The following is a 25,198-nucleotide window of genomic DNA, read 5'->3' on the forward strand; positions in this document are numbered from 1 at the left end:
TGGAAGCAGAAATCTCTCTGCAGAGATCCAACATGCCCCCTACTGAGTCACAGCCCGAGCTTTCCAATAGGTAGGGAGCACAGGCTTTGCAGAAGGCTCCGTTCACACCTGAACGGAATCGCAGAGATTCCGCCCGCGCTTACAAATTGCCACAAATTGCAGGACGCTTGTACAATGCCCTTACTTCTTAATGGCACCCCAATTGTGTTGCGATTTTGCTGCAATCAATTGTGCTGCAACTGTAGCTAATTGCAAGCCACGACGCTGCCGCTCAAAAGAAGCTCTTGCTCCTTTTTGAGTGACAAGCTTGTGATTTGCCGCAATGGTGGGATTGGGGTGCCATTAAGAAGCAATGACATCGCACAAGCGCCCCAGGATTTGTGGCTATTTGGAATCGCAGGGATTCTGCCCCTGATGGCAATCGCTCATGTGTGAATGGAGCCTAAAGCCCCGTACACACGTACCGATGGTCGGCTTACAAATGTTCCTCTTTTCTCCCCGGGATGTCGGTGTCTGCTGAAAAGTGCAAAGACAGCACAAGGACAGCACAAGAATTTTGTCCGCCGACTGCAGAAGTGATGTCATGTAATGGTTAACTTTCCCTGTGTTTTCTATTTTCTGAGCATGCCCAGTCTTGCAAATCTGCGGTCTGTCGGCCGAATTGTGTACTGACAGGCGAACAATCGTCCGTTCTGGTGTCGGCATACAAATATTTTCATGTTTGCACGAAAGACTTTTGTCCGCGGATTGTGCGCAGACATCTGTCGGAGGCACCATACTAACACGCGTACAATCGGCAGATCCTTCGTCCACCGACGTTTGTATGCCGACGATCGGTACGTGTGTACGGGCCTTTAGGTCTGACTCAGCGGGCGAGGGGGGATGTTGGACCTCTGCAGAGAAATCACTGCTTCTGCACAGAAAGCAAGGGTTCCAGTTTGCACCTGCTGGAAGGGGATAGGCCTGAGGCTGTGGCTGTATTAGAAAGAAAATTATTTTAAGACATTGAACATCTTGCGTCTTCATGCATTGATTGATTTTTTCGTATAAAACTATAGTTTCAATTGGGTTTTAACCCCTTCAATACTGGACACTTTCACCCCCTTCCTGCCCAGGCCAATTTTCAGCTTTCAGCACTTGTGTATTGTGAATAACAATTGTGCGGTCATGCAACACTGTACCCAAACAAAATTTTTATCATTTTTCTCCCACAAATAGAGCTTTCTTTTGGTGATATTTGATTACCACTGTTTTTTTTTTTGCTAAACAAATAAAAAAAAGACCAAAGATTCTGGAAAAAAAGTTTTTTTTTGTTTATTATAAATGTTTGTAGATAAGTAAGTTTTCTCCTTCACTGACGAACACTGATGAGGTGGCACTGATAGGCAGCACTGATGTGGAGGCACTGACAGGCATTACTGATGGGCACTGATTGCCATCCCTAATGGGCACTGATTAGCATCCCTGGTGGGTCTGCATTGATAATCAATTAACTGATTATCAGCGCAGACCCCCCCCCCCCCCGTCAGGAGAGCCACGTATCGGCTCTCCTCTACCCGAACCTTGTCAGCGCAAATAGGAGGAAAAGCTGATAAATGGCACTTCCTGGTTACGATGTGACCAGCTGTGATTGGACACAGCTGATCACATGGTAAAGACCCTACGTCACAGGCTCTTTACCAAGATCAGAGATGCTGCGTGTCAGAGCGATACACCACACTACCGATCCCGGTGCTGCGCATGCAAGTGGCTTATCCAGCTGGACGTCATTCTGAATACGGTGGGTAGGAAGTGGTGAAAGTATAACTAAAAGGCAAAACTTTTTTTTTTTTAACTTTGGATAGAGTGGAGAGGTATTAGAACACTTGTCTGTTTTTTTAGTTGTCCTTGTCCCCAAAATGGAGATTAACCCTTTCTATTTGTCCCATTTACCATTATTATTAAGAGTGAAAGTAAAAGAAAATCTCAAATTTTGGGTTGTCCCCAAAAAAGTAATAGAGGGCAAATCTTCCAATGGGGACACTAGTTCTGGTGACCTGGGGGTCCCCAAGAAATTACCTTCATTTGCAGGGATTTCCTTTAACTTCGTTTGGCTATGGGACAGGAAATGAAGGGAAATCTCTGCACTGAGACACAGATGGGAAAAAAAAAAAAAAAAACTGACAGGGGTTATAACCCTCCCTTGCTCTACCCACAATGAAAAAAAAAAAAAAAAAGTTTTGCCTATAATTCTACTTTAACCACTTGATCTCCGGAAGATTTACCCCCCTGCATGACCAGGCCATTTTTGCAATACGGCACTGCGTTACTTTAACTGACAATTGTGCAGTCATGCAATGCAGTACCCAACTAAAATTTATGTATTTTTTTCCCCCTAGAGCTTTCTTTTGGCGGTATTTGATCACTACTGCATTTTTTATTTTTTGTGCTATAAACAAAAAAAGCGACAATTTTGAAAAAAATGTGTATATTTTTTCTTTACTTTCTGCTATAAAACATATCCAATGTAAAACTAATGTAAATTTCTTCATAAAATTTAGGCCAACATGTATTTTGCTACATATTTTTGGTAAAAAAAAAAAATCCCAATAAACGTATATTGGATTGGTTTACGTGAACGTTGTAGCGTGTACAAACTATGGTATAACTTTGTGTAATTTTTATTTTTTTTTTTTATACTAGCAACTGCGATATTGCAGCGGACAGTCTGACACTAACTGACACTTTGTGTGAACCAGCGACACTAATACAGTGATCAGTGCTAAAAATATGCACTGTACTAATGACACATTTTTTAAAAAAAATAAAAGAAAAAAAATATTAAAATTGGATTTTTTTTCTATCAAATTTATTTTAATAAAATGCTTTTGGAGTAAAAAAAAAAAAAAGGATAGTTTAAAGAAAGTTTTCTATTTAAAAGTAATTGTAAAGTCTCGTTAAAAAATAAATAAAAAAATGACCAACATGTTATACTTACCTCCTCTGTCCAGTTGGTTTTGCACAGAGCAGCCCAGATCCTTTTCTTCTCTGGTCCTTCTTCAGTGCTCCTGGTCCCTACCTCCTATTGAGTGCCACCACAGCAAGCAGCTTGCTATAGCTGCAGCTCTGTGTGTTCATTCAGAAACTGAGCTGCGGTTAGGCCCTGCCCCCTCTCTCCTGATTGGCTGAGACACAACCACGCCTTTGGCTCCCACAGCTGTCATTCAAAGTCAGTTAGCCAATCAGGAGGAAGAGTCCCGGATGGACAAGGGACTGGTGGACATCCCTGAACAGAGATGGGGCTCAGGTAAGTATTAGGGGGTGCTGCACAGAAGGCTTTTTATCTTTATACATAGAATGACAACTCCTTTAGGATACATTAATAATTTAGTTTATTCAGCATGAAATGGAGCTTAGTTATGTAGCATGAAGCTGTATATTCTGCAATAATTACATTTTTGGTAAACGTATTCAATGAATACAAGCTCCGCAAGCAGAGATAACATGCACTGCATTGATGCATTCACACAATTTCACAGTAACTACCAGCAAGAATGAATCCTTACATTTAAAGAGCACTTATTTCAGATCCATCATGAAAGCGCCTGTTAGCGGGCATCCAATCACCTGCTGCCGCCACATCCCTCACCTTGTTGTGTCAACAGTGGGTCAGAAGAGGAGGCGCTGCGGCACAGAGAGGACAGTTGCCCTTTAAAAATCATGATTTACATTGACTTGATTTAAATTAAATCCACGCTGCTACAAATCATTCTGCTCTTTCAATAGTTCCCTTTGTAGCCAACCATTCAGATGCACTGAGAGCAGAGAGCTTGTATACAGTTTTTGAGCAATTCTTTTAGGCATTTTGCCAAGGCACCCCTAAAGAAACCTCATGGCACCCCAGGGTGACTGGGCACACTGGTTGAAAAAGGCTGCCTTAGACAAACATGTTCCTACCTGCTGGCCACTGGACAGTGCAGACTTTAGTTATTCTGTGCTGATCAGTTGCTTGTATCTTGTTCCAGAAGCAGGTCTGATAGAATGAAATCAAGCAACTGGTGGACAGACTGCACAGCCGGGGTTCTCTTCCTGCAACATGCATGTCTAAAGGGAGCTTGGGGATGTGTTCTTTCACTTGGCATCAGACATAACAGCATTACAATGACTAGAGGAGGGCACTGCAAGGAACCTTGGGAGATGTAGTTTTTGCAATCAGCAGCCATAAATACTAAAAACAGCAGCTGCAGCTACAGGGATGGACTGAGGATATACACATACTTTCAAAAGTAAGAAAAATATTTTAAACACTACAAATACAGCATTTAAATTCAATGATTATCTTTAATACTTGTAATGAATGTGATTTTAGTAATCCTTTAATATCTTATTAGCAAAAAAGGCAACCCAGACCTATACATAGAATATAAATGATAACTTACAAAGGACTGCCACCGCACCCGACTCAAACATTAGACACTCCTCCTTGTACCGCGCCTCTACAATCAGGCTGAATGGTGGATCCAGTTTATGGAAGATCCGATATCCTTTACTAAACGCCATGTTTCTTGAGGGACCGGATAGAAAGCCCTGGAACAAAGAATGAAAGGTTCAATTATCTGAGATCAGAGAATAGGAGGAATCATGTGACAGGAGGATGTCTGGGTACCGGGAAGACTTTCCAGATCTAAAATCGAAGGAAGTCAGAACCTGCATCAGCAATTTATTAAAAATGTTGTAATTACTGCACAATATACATTAATATGTTATTTACAAAACCTACAGTATAAAGATGAGCAATACTAGATTTGCTTAGCCCTCCCTTCACACCGGTGTGACTTTTTATGCTATTCGAAAAAATCAAAGTCGCATGAAAAGTCTCACCCTATTTCTGGCTATGAAATCATGCATATCGGTGCAACTCCGACTTGCAGCATTTTTGAAAAGGTTCATGCACTATTTTTGAAGATTTCATGTGTGTAACGGAACCTCCGACCCACACTGTACTTGTGGTCTTCCGTCAGTATACGGCTTCCTTACAGTCATGAACATATATAGATATTCCAGCCCCCCATACAAAGCTAGCCTGACACTTGGCTTGTTCTAGAATCACTCTTTATTGAACAGTCACATGGAATTTACAGTCCGGTCCATAAATATTGGGACATCAAACACAATTCTAATCTTTTTGGCTCTATACACCACCACAATGGATGAAACAAACAAGATGTGCTTAAACTGCAGACTTTCAGCTTTAATTTGAGGGCATGTACATCCAAATCAGGTGAACGGTGTAGGAATTACAACAGTTGGTATATGTGCCTCCCACTTTTTAAGGGACCAAAAGTAATGGGACAGATTAACAATCATAAATCAAACTTTCACTTTCTAATACTTGGTTGCAAATCCTTTGCAGTCAATTACAGCCAGAAGTTTGGAACGCATAGACATCACCAGACGCTGGGTTTCATCCCTGGTGATGCTCTGCCAGGCCTCTACTGCAACTGCCTTCAGTTCCTGCTTGTTTTGTCTTCAGCAAGTGAAATGCATGCTCAATCGGATTCAGGTCAGGTGATTGACTTGGCCATTGCAAAACATTCCACTTCTTTCCCTTAAAAAAAAAAACTCTTTGGTTGCTTTTGCAGGATGCTTCGGGTCATTGTCCATCTGCACTGTGAAGCGCCGTCCAATGAGTTCTGAAGCATTTGGCTGAATATGAGCAGATAATATTGCCTGAAAACACTTCAGAATTCATCCTGCTGATTTTGTCAGCAGTCACATCATCAATAAATACAAGAGAAGCAGTTCCATTGGCAGCCATACATGCCCACGCCATGACACTACCACCACCATGCTTCACTGATGAGGTGGTATGCTTTGGATCATAAGAAGTTCCTTTCCTTCTCCATAATCTTCTCTTACCATCGCTCTGGTACAAGTTGATCTTGGTCTCATCTGTCCATAGGATGTTGTTCCAGAACTGTGAAGGCTTTTTTAGATGTTGTTTGGCAAACTCTAATCTGGCCTTCCTGTTTTTGAGGCTCGCCAATGGTTTACATCTTGTGGTGAACCCTCTGTATTCACTCTGGTGAAGTCTTCTCTTGATTGTTGACTTTGATACACATACACCTACCTCCTGGAGAGTGTTCTTGATCTGGCCAACTGTTGTGAAGGGTGTTTCTTCACCAGGGAAAGAATTCTTCGTTCATCCACAGTTGTTTTCCGTGGTCTTTCAGATATTTAGGTGTTGCTGAGCTCACCGGTGCGTTCTTTCTTTTTAAGGATGTTCCAAACAGTTGATTTGGCCACATCTAATGTTTTTGCTATCTCTCTGATGGGTTTGTTTTGTTTTTTTCAGCCTAATGATGGCTTGCATCACTGATAGTGACAGCTCTTTGGATCTAATATTGAGAGTTGACAGCAACAGATTCCAAATGCAAATAGCACACTTGAAATGAACTCTGGACCTTTTATCTGCTCCTTGTAAATGGGATAATGAGGGAATAACACACACATGGCCATGGAACAGCTGAGCAGCCAATTGTCCCATTACTTTTGGTCCCTTACAAAGTGGGAGGCACATATACAAACTGTTGTATTTCCTACACCGTTCACCTGATTTGGATGTAAATACCTTCAAATTAAAGCTGAAAGTCTGCAGTTAAAGCAAATTGTGTTTGTTTCATTTCAAATCAATTGCGGTGGTGTATAGAGCCAAAAAGATTAGAATTGTGTCGATGTCCCAATATTTATGGACCTGACTGTATATACAGTATGGACCTCCCCCTCCTAATCATATTACCACACACAGGTCAGGGGTTGCCTGATTACATTATCATATGCTGATGAAATTGTGTACAGAAACAGAATTAACCTGGACTAATTATCTAGCCATTTGGACAGAAGAATGGGAGGTCATTAACATTTAACAATGGGACAGGCAGACTTAGCACAATCCACATTCCATCTCAATAGATAGACAATAGCACAAGACTACCGATGACAGTCTGTCCATCTCCTATATTGAAATACGTGGAATACACATCTAGGTGTCACAGACTCCATGGCAACAGGCCACAGGTCTCACAGTGCAAAGTGGGATCAAATCTCCACATTTCTTGAGAGCCACCGTTGACAAATATCACTCTCCCATCGGAAGCCATCCAAACCATTCTCTCAGCATCCCCCCAAGTATCTGTCCCTCACTCCCAGTGACGGTGAACAAAATGTGCGACTTGCATTGACATCTGTGCATGAAGTCGCACAGATGTCGCAAAGCTGCAAATGAAATTGCGCTGACCGGCGGCTTTGAAATTTCGAAGCCGCATTCGGTTTGAAACAGTGCTATGTTCAGAAAAAAAAAATATTTTGGATTTTTAGCATTTTCACCTACATAAAGCGGTATTAAACCCATAACAAAACATGTCATGTATTGCAGATTACCAATTATTAGATGTGCTGGCTGCATTTGCTTTGTTTTTTTTTAGGCTTTTTACTCTGTATTTACCTGATGATCTGGCTAGCAACACACATACTGTATTAGAGAGCTATTCAAAGAGAAAATGTGACCGCACTCAGGAGTAGATGAACTGGAAGTGTTTATTCCCATAAACTTAAATACACAGGTGCATCACACAGACTTGGGACAGGTTGACGCGTTTCACGATTCTACTGATCGCTTGCTCATAACGATCAGTAGAATCGTGAAACGCGTCAACCTGTCCCATGTCTGTGTAATGCACCTGTGTATTTAAGTTTATGGGAATAAACACTTCCAGTTCATCTACCCCTGAGTGCGGTCACATTTTCTCTTTGAATACCTGACTATTGGATCCGACCAGCACCGGAGTGCTTTGCCTCACCTGAGCGGCTTTTTTATATTTGCTACAACTGTATTAGAGAGCCCCCACTCTGGATGAAGGAGCACAGGGGGTACCTTTGGACAGCAGCTTTGTCGGTCTGGGGGAGGGGAGTGTTTTTTTTTGTTTTGTTTTGGGATAAAGGTTTTACAGTAGTAAATACAAGCTGACCATTAATAGCCAACCCCCCCCCCCCCCCCCCGTCAGTGGTAAATGGTTTATTTCAGCCCTCTAAACTGTTACATTTGCAGGAGAGCTTTTTCTGTTGAAAGACAACAGACTTACTAGGCAGATCACCAAAAATAGAGAAAGAAAGGCTAAAAAAGAAAACGAATGCAGCCATCACATCTAAGAATTGGTAGGGCACCGTATAAATAAATGTTTACTTTTTGATTTAATACCACTTTAACCACTTGCCGCCCGTATAACTTATACGGCGGCATGTTGGCATTGCTGCACCGGATCACCTACCTAGTACGTGGTCTAAGGTGCACATGCATGCTGCCGGCAGCCCGCTCCCACTGTGATTATACATCTGCGGGTACCGCGGACTCGATGCCGATCTTCCAGCACCGAGGCAAAATGAAGCCCTCACAATGGCACCCGGTCACTGCTGAGGGAGCTGACATATTCCCTCTGCGTTTCTTCTGGGTTCGCGAGCTCCGGCGCATGTGCGCAGGAGCCCTTTGTCTCGGCAAGGAGCTCTGAAGTTCCGGCACGATACCCCGGCCCTTTAGAGCGCATGCGCCACTGGTGTCAGCGACTGCATGCATGGTGAATATCTCCTAAACCGTGCGGGTATAGAAGATATCCATTTTACCAATAGGTAGGCCTTATTATAGGCTTATCTGTAGGTAAAAATCACTAAGCGGGGTATATAACCGCTTTAAGCTGGATACACACTATACAATTTTCTTAAGATTTTTTCCTTTAGATTTACCAAAACCGTATAAATATGAGGCCAAACCTAAACACTTTCAATTTGTATGCAATCAGGCAGGGCCTTGCACTACATAGAAAAGGTAAAAACTGAAGGTATACAAAAAATTGTATAGTGTGTATCCAGCTTTAACCCTTTAATTGTATAGTGTGTATCCAGCTTTAACCCTTTAATTGTATAGTGTGTATCCAGCTTTAACCCTTTGATCGCCCCTGATGTTGAACCCCTTCCCAGCCACTAAACTCCAAGCAACGAGGGAACCAATGAACACTTTCTGCTATCAATGATGGCTTCAACGTGCAGCTAACTTATTTATTTCTAGGTAATGCAGTACAGACAAATTCCAGGAAGCTCCTCCGTACTCCTGGGTGGGTCTGTGACCTCGGCCTGCTCCTTACCATCATTTTCCTGGATTGAGCAATCTTCCTTTACACACGGGGTTATCATTATTATACAGGATCTATATACACACGGGGGTTATCATTATTATACAGGATCTATATACACACGGGGGTTATCATTATTATACAGGATCTATATACACACGGGGGTTATCATTATTATACAGGATCTATGTACACAGGGGGTTATCATTATTATACAGGATCTATATACACACGGGGGTTATCATTATTATACAGGATCTATGTACACAGGGGGTTATCATTATTATACAGGATCTATGTACACACGGGGGTTATCATTATTATACAGGATCTATGTACACACGGGGGTTATCATTATTATACAGGATCTATATACACAGGGGGTTATCATTATTATACAGGATCTATATACACAGGGGGTTATCATTATTATACAGGATCTATATACACACGGGGGTTATTATTATTATACAGGATCTATATACACACGGGGGTTATTATTATACAGGATCTATATACACAGGGGGTTATCATTATTATACAGGATCTATATACACACGGGGGTTATTATTATTATACAGGATCTATATACACAGGGGGTTATCATTATTATACAGGATCTATGTACACAGGGGGTTATCATTATTATACAGGATCTATATACACACGGGGTTATCATTATTATACAGGATCTAAATACACACGGGGTTATCATTATTATACAGGATCTATATACACAGGGGGTTATCATTATTATACAGGATCTATGTACACAGGGGGTTATCATTATTATACAGGATCTATATACACACGGGGTTATCATTATTATACAGAATTTATATACAACCAACAATTTAGCACAGCACATTACAAAATAAAGGGAGACAGTATACTTACTATACAATTACATATAAGATTTGGAGGGCCCTGCTCGTGGGAGCTTACAATCTAAAAGAGAGGGTAAGTGCTACAAAAGAGAAGTGTGAGGGATGAGCTGATGGAGAAAGTAAAAGTTCAGTTTTTAGGTGGAGACGGGAAAGGCTTTCCTATAGAGATCGCCTAAGGCTCCATTCACACCTATGCATGTGGCTTTTGAGCGTTTCTGGCTTTCTGCAATGCTTTTTTGCGTGTGTCTTTACCACCAATGAGGAAATCTGCTGGGCCTGCATCCCTTTAGACTTGTTCCAATTGGGAGTATCTCACCAAAAATGACATTTTTGTTGCAGGGGGATGCCAAAAATCTGACTTGTATCTCAGTGCAGACTTCTGGGAAAATCAATGAGCCAATCACAAAAGCAGGACATTATGTTTCTGGGGGGCGTTCTGTGTACAGGACACCTCCAGGTAGCCATATTGCATTTCACAGAAAATGATAGCGTTGCAGATTGAAAAGGAAAGGTAATATTTAATAACATTCAATTACAATATGACTTGTGTCACAATTGTATAGACTATATTATTTTTTCTTTTTAATTTTTTATTTTTTTCCCCACAAAAGTGGAGTTATTCTTTAGGAGTTCAGTTTTGAGGAAGTGGTGTGACATCCATACGGATAGATACATACGTATTCGCCAGCACACCAAGGATATTGCACAGCTGTCCGAAGAAACTTTTTATTGCAAAATGATCACATCGGGATAGATGCAACGTTTCAGAGTCTTGCAGGACCCCTTCGTCAGGCATGTGTCACCCGCAACCCGCACCCGGTGTGCCTATATCCAGGAAGGTGTGCGATGGGAATATGAAGTGATGTGTGAAGAGACTGAGGAGGTGAGCTGGGGAGTAGAGAGATAGATTTGGATGCGATCACCACAGAGATGTTATTAGAAGCTTTTGGTTATCTACTGGCCCAGGGAAAAGTTGTAGAGGGAGATTAGACGGGGGACCGTAGGACAGAGCCATGGGGAGACCCCAATGGAAGAGGGCAGAGCCACGGGTGAGACTCCAATGGAAGAGGGCAGAGCCACGGGTGGGACTCCAATGGAAGAGGGCAGAGCCACGGGGGGACCCCAATGGAAGAGGGCAGAGCCGCGGGGGAACCCCAATGGAAGAGGGCAGAGCCACGGGTGAGACTCCAATGGAAGAGGGCAGAGCCACGGGGGGACCCCAATGGAAGAGGGCAGCGCCACGGGGGGACCCCAATGGAAGAGGGCAGAGCCGCGGGGGGACCCCAATGGAAGAGGGCAGAGCCACGGGTGAGACTCCAATGGAAGAGGGCAGAGCCACGGGGGGACCCCAATGGAAGAGGGCAGCGCCACGGGGGGACCCCAATGGAAGAGGGCAGCGCCACGGGGGGACCCCAATGGAAGAGGGCAGCGCCACGGGGGGACCCCAATGGAAGAGGGCAGCGCCACGGGGGGACCCCAATGGAAGAGGGCAGCGCCACGGGGGGACCCCAATGGAAGAGGGCAGAGCCGCGGGGGGACCCCAATGGAAGAGGGCAGAGCCGCGGGGGGACCCCAATGGAAGAGGGCAGAGCCGCGGGGGGACCCCAATGGAAGAGGGCAGAGACGCGGGGGGACCCCAATGGAAGAGGGCAGAGACGCGGGGGGACCCCAATGGAAGAGGGCAGAGCCGCGGGGAGACCCCAATGGAAGAGCTGCGGGGAGACCCAAATGGAAGAGGGCAGAGCCGCGGGGAGACCCCAATGGAAGAGGGCAGAGCCGCGGGGAGACCCCAATGGAAGAGGGCAGAGCCGCGGGGAGACCCAAATGGAAGAGGGCAGAGCAGCGGGGAGACCCAAATGGAAGAGGGCAGAGCCGCGGGGAGACCCCAATGGAAGAGGGCAGAGCCGCAGGGAGACCCCAATGGAAGAGGGCAGAGCCGCGGGGAGACCCCAATGGAAGAGGGCAGAGCCGCGGGGAGACCCCAATGGAAGAGGGCAGAGCTGCGGGGAGACCCCAATGGAAGAGGGCAGAGCTGCGGGGAGACCCCAATGGAAGAGGGCAGAGTCGCGGGGGGACCCCAATGGAAGAGGACAGAGCCACAGGGAGACCCCAATGGAAGGAGGACAGAGCCACGGGGAGACCCCAATGGAAGAGGACAGAGCCACGGGGAGACCCCAATGGAAGAGGACAGAGCCACGGGGAGACCCCAATGGAAGGAGGACAGCGCTACGGGGGGGACTCCAATGGAAGAGGTGAGGAGACTGAGTTGTAGGCGACACTAGAGGTGTGCTGAGATTAGTAGAACCAGGAAGGAGAAGAGTCTTGGAGGCCCAGAGAGTGGAGTATTTGAGGAGGAGCGGGTGGTCAACTTTATCAAAGGCAGCCAGGGCCAGATTTGGAGCATTATGGGCCTGGTGCTCAGGACTTTGTGGTGGGCCTTTTTTGAGAATAAATGAAAGAAAAATACAAAACACTTTTTTTGTGGAAACAAATTAAATTAAATAGAAAATGGGATAAGGGTGGGTGAGAGGGGGGGGGGGTGAGAGAGCGGCTGCCTCTGGGTACCTTAAAGTGGTAGTAGACCACTTTGTGATTTTTACCTACAGGTACACCTATAATAAGGCTTACCTGTAGGTAAAATAAATATCTCCTAAAACCTGCACTATTTAGGCGATATTCACCCTGGATGCAGCCGGGGACATCACCGGGGCATGCGCTCAAAAATGTCCGGCATACCCTGCTGGACTGTCAGAGCACCATGCCCTAACCGAGGGCTCCCGCACGCTTTTGCAGAAATGAAATCACAGCTTCGGCCGCTCACACAGCCGGAGTCCATGAACCTGGAAGGAAGACCGGGGGAGGATGGAAGCCCTCACAACGGTGACCGGACGCCACTGGAGGGCTTCGTTTTAAAGTGATTGTAAAAGTTTTTTTTTTTTTTTTTTTTTAAATAAAAAACAGGTTATACTTACCTGCTCTGTGCATGGGTTTTGCACAGAGCAGCCCTGATCCTCCTCTTCTAGGGTGCCCTGACATTGCTTCTGGCTCCTCCTCTTCATCGGGTGCCCCCACGGAGAGCCGCTTTCCATGGGGGCACCCATGCAGGCACGCTCACGAGTCACGTTGCTGCATCCATTGACACAGACAGCAGGACGTGGCTCTGCCCCCGGCTCCTGTATAACTGGATTTGGTTGACAGCAGCGGGAGCCAATGGCTCATGCTGCTATCAATCTATCCAATGAGAACCCAAGACAGCGGCTGGAGCAGCTGGGCTTGTGCTCGTCGCTGGAACGATCTGGTTCAGGTAAGAAAAAGGGGGGTCTGGGGGGGCAGGTGAAGCACAAAAGGTTTTTCACCTTAATGCATAGAATGCATTAAGGTAAAAAAACTTTGAGACTTCAAAACTCCCTTAAGGTATTTCATAACATTATGCTATTATTTTGCAGGGGAGTGTTTTTTTTTTTTTTTTACTGCAGTGGTTTACTACCGCTTCAAGTAGAATAGTGATGCAGCGCCAACGGCAAACTGTGGGTGGGCCCACAATGGGGGTAAGAGTGGGAGGGGCTTAAAGGGGCATGACAAAAGCCTTCCTTATACTCCTTATAAAAATATGCTGAAATTGCTGTCCTGCAAGCCAGAGTCTCCGAGACATATACAAACCTCAGCACAATCATAATTTTAAAAATGAAACACTGCCATTACTTATGAATTTGCGTACACTGAATATAGACAGAGAGCTAACACTTTGCCTGAGCTGACCTTAAAGAAGAACTTCATTAAATAGACAGGGACTTCTTAGCAACCAGCAACTGTTGAGATAACGAATACTTTGGTGAGAAGAATGTAATATACAATATAGTGTACATATAGTGCAGGAGTGTGTAATATACAATATAGTGTACACATAGTGCAGGAGTGTGAAATATGCAATATAGTGTGCAATATAGTGTACACATAGTGCAGGAGTGTGTAATATACAATATAGCGTACACATAGTGCAGGAGTGTGTAATATACAATATAGCGTACACATAGTGCAGGAGTATGTAATATACAATATAGTGTACATATAGTGCAGGAGTGTGTAATATACAATATAGAGTATATATTGCAAGCCATTGTAGTATGTACTTTGTGTGGGGGACATTTACTTCAGTACAGAGTGTTTAACAGCAGGTAGTATGAATAGAAGAGGAGACATTATGGTGCAATGGTGACCAGTATATGCAGAAGTGGTGGGTATGATGGCAGTATGTGTAGGAAAGCAGTGCAGAGTGTATGGCAGTGGGTAGTATGTGCAGGAGAGGGGTGTGAAGTGTAAGGAAGCGAGTAGTGTGTGCAGGACAGGAGTATGGAGTGTATGGCGCCAGGTAGTATGTGCCGGAGAGGAAAATATAGTCGTGGGCAGTATATGCCGGAGAGGAAAGTATAGTGGTGGGCAGTATGTGCAGGAGAGGAAAGTATAGTGGTGGGCAGTACGTGCCAGAGAGGAAAGTATAGTGGTGGGGTGTACGTGCCGGAGAGGAAAGTAAAGTGGTGGGCAGTATGTGCAGGAGAGGAAAGTATAGTGGCGGGCAGTATGTGCAGGAGAGGGAAGTATAGTGGCGGGCAGTATGTGCAGGAGAGGAAAGTATAGTGGTGGGCAGTATGTGGAGGAGGAAAGTATAGTGGTGGGCAGTATGTGCCGGAGAGGAAAGTATAGTGGTGGGCAGTACGTGCCGGAGAGGAAAGTATAGTGGTGGGCAGTATGTGCCGGAGAGGAAAGTATAGTGGTGGGCAGTACGTGCCGGAGAGGAAAGTATAGTGGTGGGCAGTATGTGCAGGAGAGGAAAGTATAGTGGTGGGCAGTACGTGCCAGAGAGGAAAGTATAGTGGTGGGCAGTACGTGCCGGAGAGGAAAGTAAAGTGGTGGGCAGTATGTGCCGGAGAGGAAAGTATAGTGGTGGGCAGTACGTGCCGGAGAGGAAAGTATAGTGGTGGGCAGTACGTGCCGGAGAGGAAAGTATAGTGGTGGGCAGTACGTGCCAGAGAGGAAAGTATAGTGGTGGGCAGTACGTGCCAGAGAGGAAAGTATAGTGGTGGGCAGTACGTGCCAGAGAGGAAAGTATAGTGGTGGGCAGTACGTGCCGGAGAGGAAAGTATAGTGGTGGGCAGTACGTGCCGGAGAGGAAAGTATAGTGGTGGGCAGTATGTGCCGGAGAGGAAAGTATAGTGGTGGGCAGTACGTGCCGGAGAGGAAAGTATAGTGGTGGGCAGTATGTGCAGGAGAGGAAAGTATAGTGGTGGGCAGTACGTGCCAGAGAGGAAAGTATAGTGGTGGGCAGTACGTGCCGGAGAGGAAAGTAAAGTGGTGGGCAGTACGTGCCGGAGAGGAAAGTATAGTGGCGGGCAGTATGTGCAGGAGAGGGAAGTATAGTGGCGGGCAGTATGTGCAGGAGAGGAAAGTATAGTGGTGGGCAGTATGTGGAGGAGGAAAGTATAGTGGTGGGCAGTATGTGCCGGAGAGGAAAGTATAGTGGTGGGCAGTATGTGCCGGAGAGGAAAGTATAGTGGTGGGCAGTACGTGCCGGAGAGGAAAGTATAGTGGTGGGCAGTACGTGCCGGAGAGGAAAGTATAGTGGTGGGCAGTATGTGCCGGAGAGGAAAGTATAGTGGTGGGCAGTACATGCCAGAGAGGAGTGTACTCTCCTGCATGTGGAGGAGGGCATTCCACATTCCTCTGCTAAACTTTGCACCCCAGCCCCCCCCCCCCCCCCCCTGCACACCTCCTGTTTGCACTACAAACTGTAAAGCCTTCTCTGTTACCTCTGGACCCCCATCTGCTCACCTTTGCAGTATGGCTGATGCCACTGGCAGGCTCAGTGACAGTGGCAGGTAGGGCGTGTTTACATCCGCAATGTTGGGTGATGGTTGATCAGGGTTCAGGGGAGTGTGATATACCTGTAAATGCGTCCACTATTTAAATATCAATTCCGCCTACCTCCCCACGATTTACAAATCAATGCCACCTACTGCCCGTGATCGACATATTAATCATGAGCAAAGCACGTCAGAATCAGTGACTCACTGGGCTGGGCCTATCTTAAGATAGGGGCCTGGAGCTACATCTACAATAGCCCTATGTTAACCCGGCCCTGAAGGCAGCTGAAAGGTTTAGTAAAAGTAGGAATATGAAGTAGAGGCCATTTAGCAGTTCGTGAGTCATAATCTGTATCAGGATCAAGACCCACAAGTGCTGCAAAACTGGGAGCTAAAAGAAGTGGTGATGTAGAAGTGGAAGCGGTGGCTTTGTAGCCTCCCAAAACAATTCTACAAGAAAGCCCACGGCTCAGTGCAAAAAGGTAAACCAACGACCGGCTGCTAGGGTTACATGTCGGTGCCGCTTCTGACGTAATCCGTACATGTGCAGCAGTGAAGGGGTTAAAGGAAGCCTATAATGAGGAAAAGATGAAGCGTGCCATTGAGGACTTCTCTAGGAAATGCTGGTTGCTGGGCTTTAATACTTTAACCAAATCACTAATGTAGGATAATGTGGTTCCCAACTTTCCTGAACTGCATATTTGTTCCATGTCAATGGCTCAGAAAGTATTACAGCAAATGGGGTCAGCATAACAGCCAGGCAACTAGAATTTTCAATAAAAGGTCAGCAGTGGTAACCCCTGACCTGCCCTCCTCCTCCATGACAAGCTTACTTTCATATCTTCCTGCCTCTATGTGTAACAAGCTCATATGTATGTGGATGGCATTCCAAGTATTTGTAGTCTGTCTCATAGGAAATACAAAGTTACACGTCTAAACGTGCAAAGGAGAAAGTTGAGAACCGTGATAGAAGTCTAAAAAAAAGAGTAATTTAAAGTGACACTAAAGTGGTTTAAACCACTTGATCTCTGGAAGATTTAACCCACTTCATGACACTGTATACAAATTAAATGTATATAATTTTTTCCCCACAAATAGATTTTATAAAAATGTTGGCGCTATAAATGAAAAAAAGACTGACCATTAAAAAAAAAAAAAATGTATATGTATGTGTATATATATATATATTTATTTTTTTGTTACTGTTTGCTGTAAAACATATCCAATAAAAAAAATCTAGGCCAATATGTATTCGGGTACATATTGTTTGAAAAAAAAAACAAAAAACGTAATAAGCGTATATTGATTGGTTTACGCCAGGGATATGCAAACTGAGGCCCTCCAGCTGTTGCAAAACTACAAGTCCCATCATGCCTCTGTCTCTGGGTGTCATGCTTGTGGCTCCCAGAGTCTTGCTATGCATCATGGGACTTGTAGTTCTGCAACATCTGGGGGGCCACAGTTTGCATATCCCTGGTTTACGCAAATGTTACCACACCTACAAACTAAGACATAGATTATATATCTATCTATCTATCTATCTATCTATACACACACACACACACACACACACACACACATACATATACACGCATACACTGGAATTTGATTTAATTTATTTTTATACTAGTAATGGCAGCGTCAGAGACTTATAGCAGGACTGTGATATTGCGGCGACAGGCTGACATTTTGTGGGAACCAGTGACATGAATACAGTGGTTAGGGCTAAAAATAGGCACTGTCACTGTACTAATGACACTGGTTGTGAAAGGTGTAAACATCTAGGGCAATAAAAGGGTAAATGTGTGCCTAACCAGTGTTTTGGGTGTACTACGTGAGGTGTTTTTACTAAAGGATGTGTTGGATTTTATTCCCTGCTTTTCAGGGAAACCAAATCCAGTACATCCCCCCCCCGACAGGACGGCACTCTACCTTTTTTACATAGACAGTGCTCCGTCCTGTGCCTCTCCTCGCCAGGGCCAGAATGGGAATTAAAAACCAGCCCTGGAAATAATTTCCTACAAGCCCCAGAGCATTATTATACCAGCCCAACAGCATAACGTCATTTTCTTGTTCATAAAAAGGGAAAATCAGGCATTTTAAAGCACATTTGAAGAGTGTATTATATATAGATAAAACAGATATGAAAGCACATAGGGCTATATAAGAGCAAATGCTGGTTAAAAGTGCAGACATAGTACAGGAGGTGGTTAGAGGCAGTGTTGAAATGGTACAGGACGAGGTGGTCAGAGGCTGCGGGCGTGGTACAGGAGATGCAGGGGCTGCGGGCATGGTGCGGGTGCTGAGACCATGATACAGGAGATGCAAGGGCTGGGGGCATGGTACAGGAGATGCAAGGGCTGGGGGCATGGGACAGGAGATGCAAGGGCTGGGGGCATGGGACAGGAGATGCAAGGGCTGGGGGCATGGGACAGGAGATGCAAGGGCTGGGGGCATGGGACAGGAGATGCAAGGGCTGGGGGCATGGGACAGGAGATGCAGGGGCTGGGGGCATGGGACAGGAGATGCAGGGGCTGCGGCCATGGTACAGGAGATGCAGGGGCTGCGGCCATGGTACAGGAGATGCAGGGGCTGCGGCCATGGTACAGGAGATGCAGGGGCTGCGGCCATGGTACAGGAGATGCAGGGGCTGCGGCCATGGTACAGGAGATGCAGGGGCTGCGGCCATGGTACAGGAGATGCAGGGGCTGCGGCCATGGTACAGGAGATGCAGGGGCTGCGGCCATGGTACAGGAGATGCAGGGGCTGCGGCCATGGTGCGGGTGCTGAGACCATGATACAGGAGATGCAAGGGCTGGGGGCATGGTACAGGAGATGCAAGGGCTGGGGGCATGGTACAGGGGATGCAGGGGCTGCGGCCATGGTACAGGGGATGCAGGGGCTGCGGCCATGGTACAGGGGATGCAGGGGCTGCGGCCATGGTACAGGGGATGCAGGGGCTGCGGCCATGGTACAGGGGATGCAGGGGCTGCGGCCATGGTACAGGGGATGCAGGGGCTGCGGCCATGGTACAGGGGATGCAGGGGCTGCGGCCATGGTACAGGGGATGCAGGGGCTGCGGCCATGGTACAGGGGATGCAGGGGCTGCGGCCATGGTACAGGGGATGCAGGGGCTGCGGCCATGGTACAGGGGATGCAGGGGCTGCGGCCATGGTACAGGGGATGCAGGGGCTGCGGCCATGGTACAGGGGATGCAGGGGCTGCGGCCATGGTACAGGGGATGCAGGGGCTGCGGCCATGGTACAGGGGATGCAGGGGCTGCGGCCATGGTACAGGGGATGCAGGGGCTGCAGCCATGGTACAGGGGATGCAGGGGCTGCGGCCATGGTACAGGGGATGCAGGGGCTGCTGCCATAGTAAAGGAGATGTCAGAGGCTGCAAAGGGTCTTACCGGGCTGTGATGAGGCACACGCCACCGCTGGACAGAACACCACTGCTGCCTTACATTTAAAAATGGTGCCACCTGGTGCCATTACATCATTGCGCATGCGCCCGCCTGCCCGAGCGTGTACGAGCTTTCCCGAGCAGGGGCGGCGACACATGTACAGTTGACATGTCGGCCCGGACCCGGCCGCAGCTACCCTCAAAAGCAGCCCCAAGGCAGGCAGCCGTGCCGGCCTACTGGGAAATTTCCAGGTATCCCGCTAGGCCAGTCGGGTCCTGCACCTCGCCATACAGCAGGTGCCTGATAATGGATGTCCGTCGGCACCTGCTGAGTCTGAGTCAGCACGGCCCGTGAGCGCCTCCTACCCGGAAGGGCGGCATCATGTACTAGATAAGTGATCCAGCACAGGAGAGCCCCTTTGCGGCTATACTTCTACGTGAGGTGGTGGCCAAGTGGATTCAAAAAAGAAAAATGCTATTCAAGTTTGTATTCTCAACTCAAAAATTCCATTCTATTGCTCTTCGCCTCCTCCAAATTCCTTTTTTGCTGCAGTGATCTGACCTCCTGTTATAGAGGGTGGCTACGTTCATTCCCCATAATCCCTCTGTATTACAAACAGTGCTAAGTAATGCTTATTTTCAGCATTTTTCCTTGCCATTTGACTTGCCATCAGCCTCTTGTAGTCTACTGTACAGTCTGTACAGCAGAGCTCAGAGAGGGAGAGGTAGAAGCAGCACAAGGAGCTGATAAGCTATGCTGCAGTGTTAGGAACATGCCAATAGGAGGAGAAAGCAGAGTGACAAAGATGAGCTTATCAGTGTGCTGCTTCTCCTTTCACTGTCCAGCCACAGGATGGGGAGGAGACCAGTAAGGCTCCATTCACACCTGAGCGTAGCAAATTACTGGCGTCTTTGGGCATTTTTAAAGCATTTTTACAAGCATTTTAGAATATTACAAGCGTTTTATAGCTTCAGGCGTTTTATAGTTTCGCCAATAGCACTAGGGGGAGGAGTATGAGAGGAAATTAGGGGTGGAGAGCGGCTATTTGAGCAGAAAACGCTCATAAAACATTCAAGTCTGGTGATTTTATTGAAGTCTATGGGGCCAAAAACACTTGTAATCTGCCAAAAAGAAGCTCATGTACTTTTTTGAGCAACAGGCGCTTCGCTTCAGGCGACAGAAAGCTAAAATGTGAACAGGGGCCACTGAAATGAATGGGATTTGGCTTGTTGAGTGTTTTAGAGCTTTGAGCTTCAATGAAGAAGAAGAAAAAAAATAAATGGCTCAGGAGTGAACAGATCTTTAGTGAAAGGAAAACTGCAGTAGGGAAAGCCGAAGTGCTCTTTCACACGGCCGCTCCGATTTCTTCTTCCGCTGCGGCACTTTTTTTTTTTTTTTCACGGACACGGATGACACTTGCGTCATCCGCTCCGAATGTCCGCATATCATCCCATCCGTTTGCGGATGATATACGGACATAATGTAAGTCTATGGGCATTGCGGATGTCAGCGGATGACACAGCTGACATCCGATTTTGCATCCGTTCTGTTTTTTTAACGGTTCCAAAAACGGAACAGAACTGAAAGGACACAAATCGGATGTCAGCGGATGGTCATCCGCAATCCCATTGACATGCATTATGTCCGTATATCACCTGCAAACGGATGGGGTGATATACGGACATACGGAGCGCCCGTGTGAAAGAGCCCTAGGTCTAGGTCTGCTTTCCTGCTAGAAAGGGCTCTGCTATGTGACATGGCTGTGCAAATGTTAGAACTGGATGGAAAGAATGACAAATCCTTTGGCAGGTAAAACAGCTTTCATATATGCATTTTTTATCTGTGTGTTTAGCGGTTTGTCGGAAATTTGGCTTTATTGGTTTACATTTACACATTTCAGACTTTGGATAACACCACCCAGGCACATAACCTCAAATCCAGCATTATTAGTGATGGATCAGACGGAAACATGCAGAGAATAAAGTCATTAAAGGTATTATCTGATAAGGGATCATTATCAATAGCCGATATGCCGGTCGCTGTCATACTAATGCAGACAATTAGCACTGGCTCCTTGTCAATACATCTCTGCCTGTCACTCCCAGCCTTGGTTCCCCTCATTAAATGGTATTACGAGGAAAGAAGAAGAGAATGCAAATACACTAATTAGACTTATTCCAGAGAGCAGACGTGACCTTTCTGCATAATGGCTGGAAGCACAATACACCGCAGGAAATCTGAGGTCCTTCATCTAGGAGCTCAGCAATAAACAACCGAGGAATCCTACTCAAAAGATGTGCACAAATGACCTTGGAGCCCTCTAATTATATTTACCAGCTTCATGGTTCCTACCAGAGAAGGAAGATGCCACTGTAGTTCTTGCACTCTGGTTGTTTAGCCCCAGTGAATGAGATTCCGGCATTGTGGCGCAGGTGAAAGACCCTGGCACACTGTCCAGCCCCCCCACCGGCAGCCTGCAAGGCCTCGTTCACAGGGGTGTACTATGGCGTAAAGCCATGCAAGGGCTTAGGTGGACACAGCGGACCCTTTGGCCAGGTTTGTTAAAGCATTTTTATAGTGCCGGGGCCAACCGCGTTTACCTTCTACCGCTGTGATGCTTTATGTATTTTTATCTTCAATAAAGTGGATTTCAGCTATTCATGTTTGGATGTGCAACCATCCCGATTTTTTCCCCCGGACATGCTACAGCTACGATTCGGTTACCATCCCACACAACCCAGTTTCAAGCTGACCCACCTTGGAGCAGGGAGTGTGCCATGCAAGTGCTGTGTTAAGTGGGGTACACACTAGTAGAAAATCTGCCGAAAATTCCCACCCGATGTGAAATCGTCCGATTTTCGCCTAGTGTGTACACAACTTTCAGCAGCCGATGCCGACATTTTCAACTAAATCAACAGAGGGACAAACACCAACATTTTTTTCGTCCGTCCCCAGACGACCGATTTTCGTTTAATGTGTAGCATTAAGACCGCGCATGATCTGAAGTTGCTGATGACCCGGAAGTCTAGGAACAAATCTGCCAAAAAAAAGAAAAATCGGACGAGAAATTTCGTGAACATTTATGCACTGTCGACTAAAAACGGTAATGAACGCTGAGAAGACAGAGAAAAATCGGAGGATATTTCCTCCGATTTTCGTCAAGTGTGTACGGCCCTTTAGCCCACAGGTGTTCCATGTCCAGCCACTGCATCCCAACTGACATCAATGGGACTGTCTGCACTGGCATTTACAGAACACCTGTGCATTCCCATGGGGGCAAACATGGCCCTTGCAGGGGTGTAAGCTGTTGTACCCCCTTGTGAACAAGGCCTTACAGGCTGCCAGTAGAGGGGTTGAAACACCAAGTGATACCAAGATTTACGGCAGGGACAAATACCTGGAACGTAAGAAGTCTGCATTCCCGTCATTGGTCCACTTGATGCACAGGCCAGCCTCAGTAGCTTCCGGCCCATCACAGACTTCTACAGGCTGCCAGCAGTGAGGCTGGATGGTGCGCCTGTGCCTTCCATCTGCATGAAAATACTGGAATATCATGAGCGGAGGCTAAACGCCCAATATACATGAGAGTTCAAGGATCCCAAAGGAATGCACCAGGAAACAGCAAAATGTCAGAATACAATCATAGAGGAATGTGTGCTTATAACACACAATCCTATCTGAGGTCAAGATGTCAACATAAAGACACGGATCTGCTCTTTAAAAGCGAGTGATGGCACAAAAATATGACCGATCCTGGAGGAAAACAACCAGGAACAAAACACACTGAGATTGTCTAAGCCTTCTACTGATGTTTAAAGTGGAGTTCCACCCTAATTTAATACTTACCTCCATCTTCTCGCTCCGGGTCAACTGAAAAAGAAATGGATAATCGCATATTTTTTTTTTTTTTACTTACCTCGTAGCGAAGAAAATATACTTACCTTACTTCCTTCTTCCTCGGCCACGGCCCGTCGTCACTTCCTGGCTCTGCAATGATTCCTGGGAGCTGAACGTCATCGCTCCCAGGAATCATTGCGCCTGCACCGGCCCCGACGTCAGTTCCGGGTCGCGCGCGTCATCCCCTTCTAAACAGCTTCTGGGCATGCCCAGAAGCTGTGGAGGGATGACACGGGCGACCCGGAAGTGGCGTCGGGGCCGGCGCAGGGCATCGTGGGACCGAAGAAGGCGGAAGAAGACGCCGAAGGGGATCGCGCTGGCTTCAAGCTGCCCACATCTGAGATGGCAGCGCTGGACAAGATGTTTTCAAGGTAAGTATTTGTCCTAACAGTTAAGTGCAACCCGGGACAGATCAGAGGCTAGCCATTGTGGAATGTACTAGCCCTGACTGTCCGGGGGGTATTTAAAAAAAAAAAAATAAATCCAGGGTGGAACTCCGCTTTAAGGAGACATCACCTCTACAGTTCTAGACCACATGTCCGTATAGGACTTATGCAGAATCCTGTTGGCAGCAGGATGCTGTGTATAAAGTTGTCCATACTGTACCTGATCTTTAACCACTTAAGCCCCGGAAGATTTTACCCCCTTCCTGACCAGGGCCTATTTTGCGATTCGGCACTGCGTGACTTTAACGCACCATTGCGCGGTCGTGCGACGCTGTACCGAAACTAATTTGACGTCCTTTTGTTCCCACAAACAGAGCTTTCTTTTGGTGGTATTTGATCACCTGTGCGATTTTTTGATCATGCGTTATAAACAAAAAAAGCGTCAATATTTTTCACATTTTTTTTATATGAAATTCCCAAAAAAAAAAAAAAAAAAAAAAAATGTAAAAATCTAAATTTAACATTTTAGGCCAATTTGTTTTATGCTTAATACGTTTGGTAAAAAAAAAAAAAAAAAAATATTCGCAAAAAGCGTATTTTCATTGGTTTGTGCAAAAGTTATTGCATTACTAACTAAGGGAAAGATTGCCATTTTTGTTGTTTTTTTTTTAACGCGTAATGGCGGCGATCTGCGATTTTTTTTGCGGTACTGCGACAGACAGATCGGACCCTTGACTGACATTTTTGGGGTTACCAGTGACATTACTACAGTAATCAGTGCTATAAATATGCACTGTTACTGTAAAATGACAATGACATGGGATTAAGGTCTGAGGAGTTTCCTGGCCATGGACCCAAAATTTCGATGTTTTGTTTCCCAAGCCACTTAGTTATCACTTTTGCCTTATTGCAAGGTGCTCCATCATGCTGGAAAAGGCATTGTTCCTCGCCAAACTGTTCTTGGATGGTTGGGAGAAGTTGCTCTCCGGGGATGTTTTTGTACCATTCTTTACTCATGGCTGTGTTCTTCGGCAAAATCGTGAGTGAGCCCACTCCCTTGGCTGAGAAGCAACCCCACACAAGAATGGTCTCAGGATGCTTTACTGTTGGCAAGGCACAGGACAAATGTGCCTTGTTTCCACTGAGCGGAACGGTTCGGGTTGGTACAGTTTGGAAGGGTTAGAATGGTCCGGTCTATTCAGGTGAGCGTTTCCACTGCAAGTTGGGCCACCAGGGACCATGTGGGGTTTACACCAAATGAGGTGTTTGTTTTGCTCTTTCATTTGACGTGAGCATTGAAGTTTTCCTGTCCGCCAATCAGTGGAATCTATCGTGTGACGCCAGTAGCTCCGCCCTAACCGTACCGTACCATTTCCTATGGCCCTACATCTGAAGCAGGACCAGGAATGGTGCGGTTTGGTTCGGTTGTATGGGCCACTTTCATAATGGAAACACTCGAATTAGCGTACCGTACTGAACCGACCCGCTCAGTGGAAACGAGGCAATGGGTGCCCTCACCTTTTCTTCTCCGGCAAGGTATTTTCCGGATGCCCCAAACAATGGGAAAGGGGAATCATCAGAGAAAATTACTTTACCCCAGTCC

The 25,198-nt window shown here is 46.2% G+C and overlaps 1 protein-coding gene across 7 annotated transcripts in view; it reads right to left on the reverse strand.

The window, feature by feature from the left end:
- Nucleotides 1-25,198, reverse strand: part of SYNJ1 (synaptojanin 1) — a 241,674-nt gene that overhangs the window by 203,682 nt on the left and 12,794 nt on the right. For all 7 annotated transcript variants that reach the window (XM_082247651.1, XM_082247654.1, XM_082247652.1 and 4 more), the window contains exon 2: nucleotides 4,419-4,566. In XM_082247651.1, the coding sequence (XP_082103777.1) occupies nucleotides 4,419-4,539 (121 nt within the window). In that variant the 5' untranslated portion in view covers nucleotides 4,540-4,566. The remainder of the gene's footprint in view (nucleotides 1-4,418; nucleotides 4,567-25,198) is intronic.

Source organism: Pelophylax lessonae, assembly GCF_965119305.1.
Source record: "Pelophylax lessonae genome assembly, chromosome: 2".
In the NCBI taxonomy this organism is placed as follows: domain Eukaryota; kingdom Metazoa; phylum Chordata; class Amphibia; order Anura; family Ranidae; genus Pelophylax; species Pelophylax lessonae.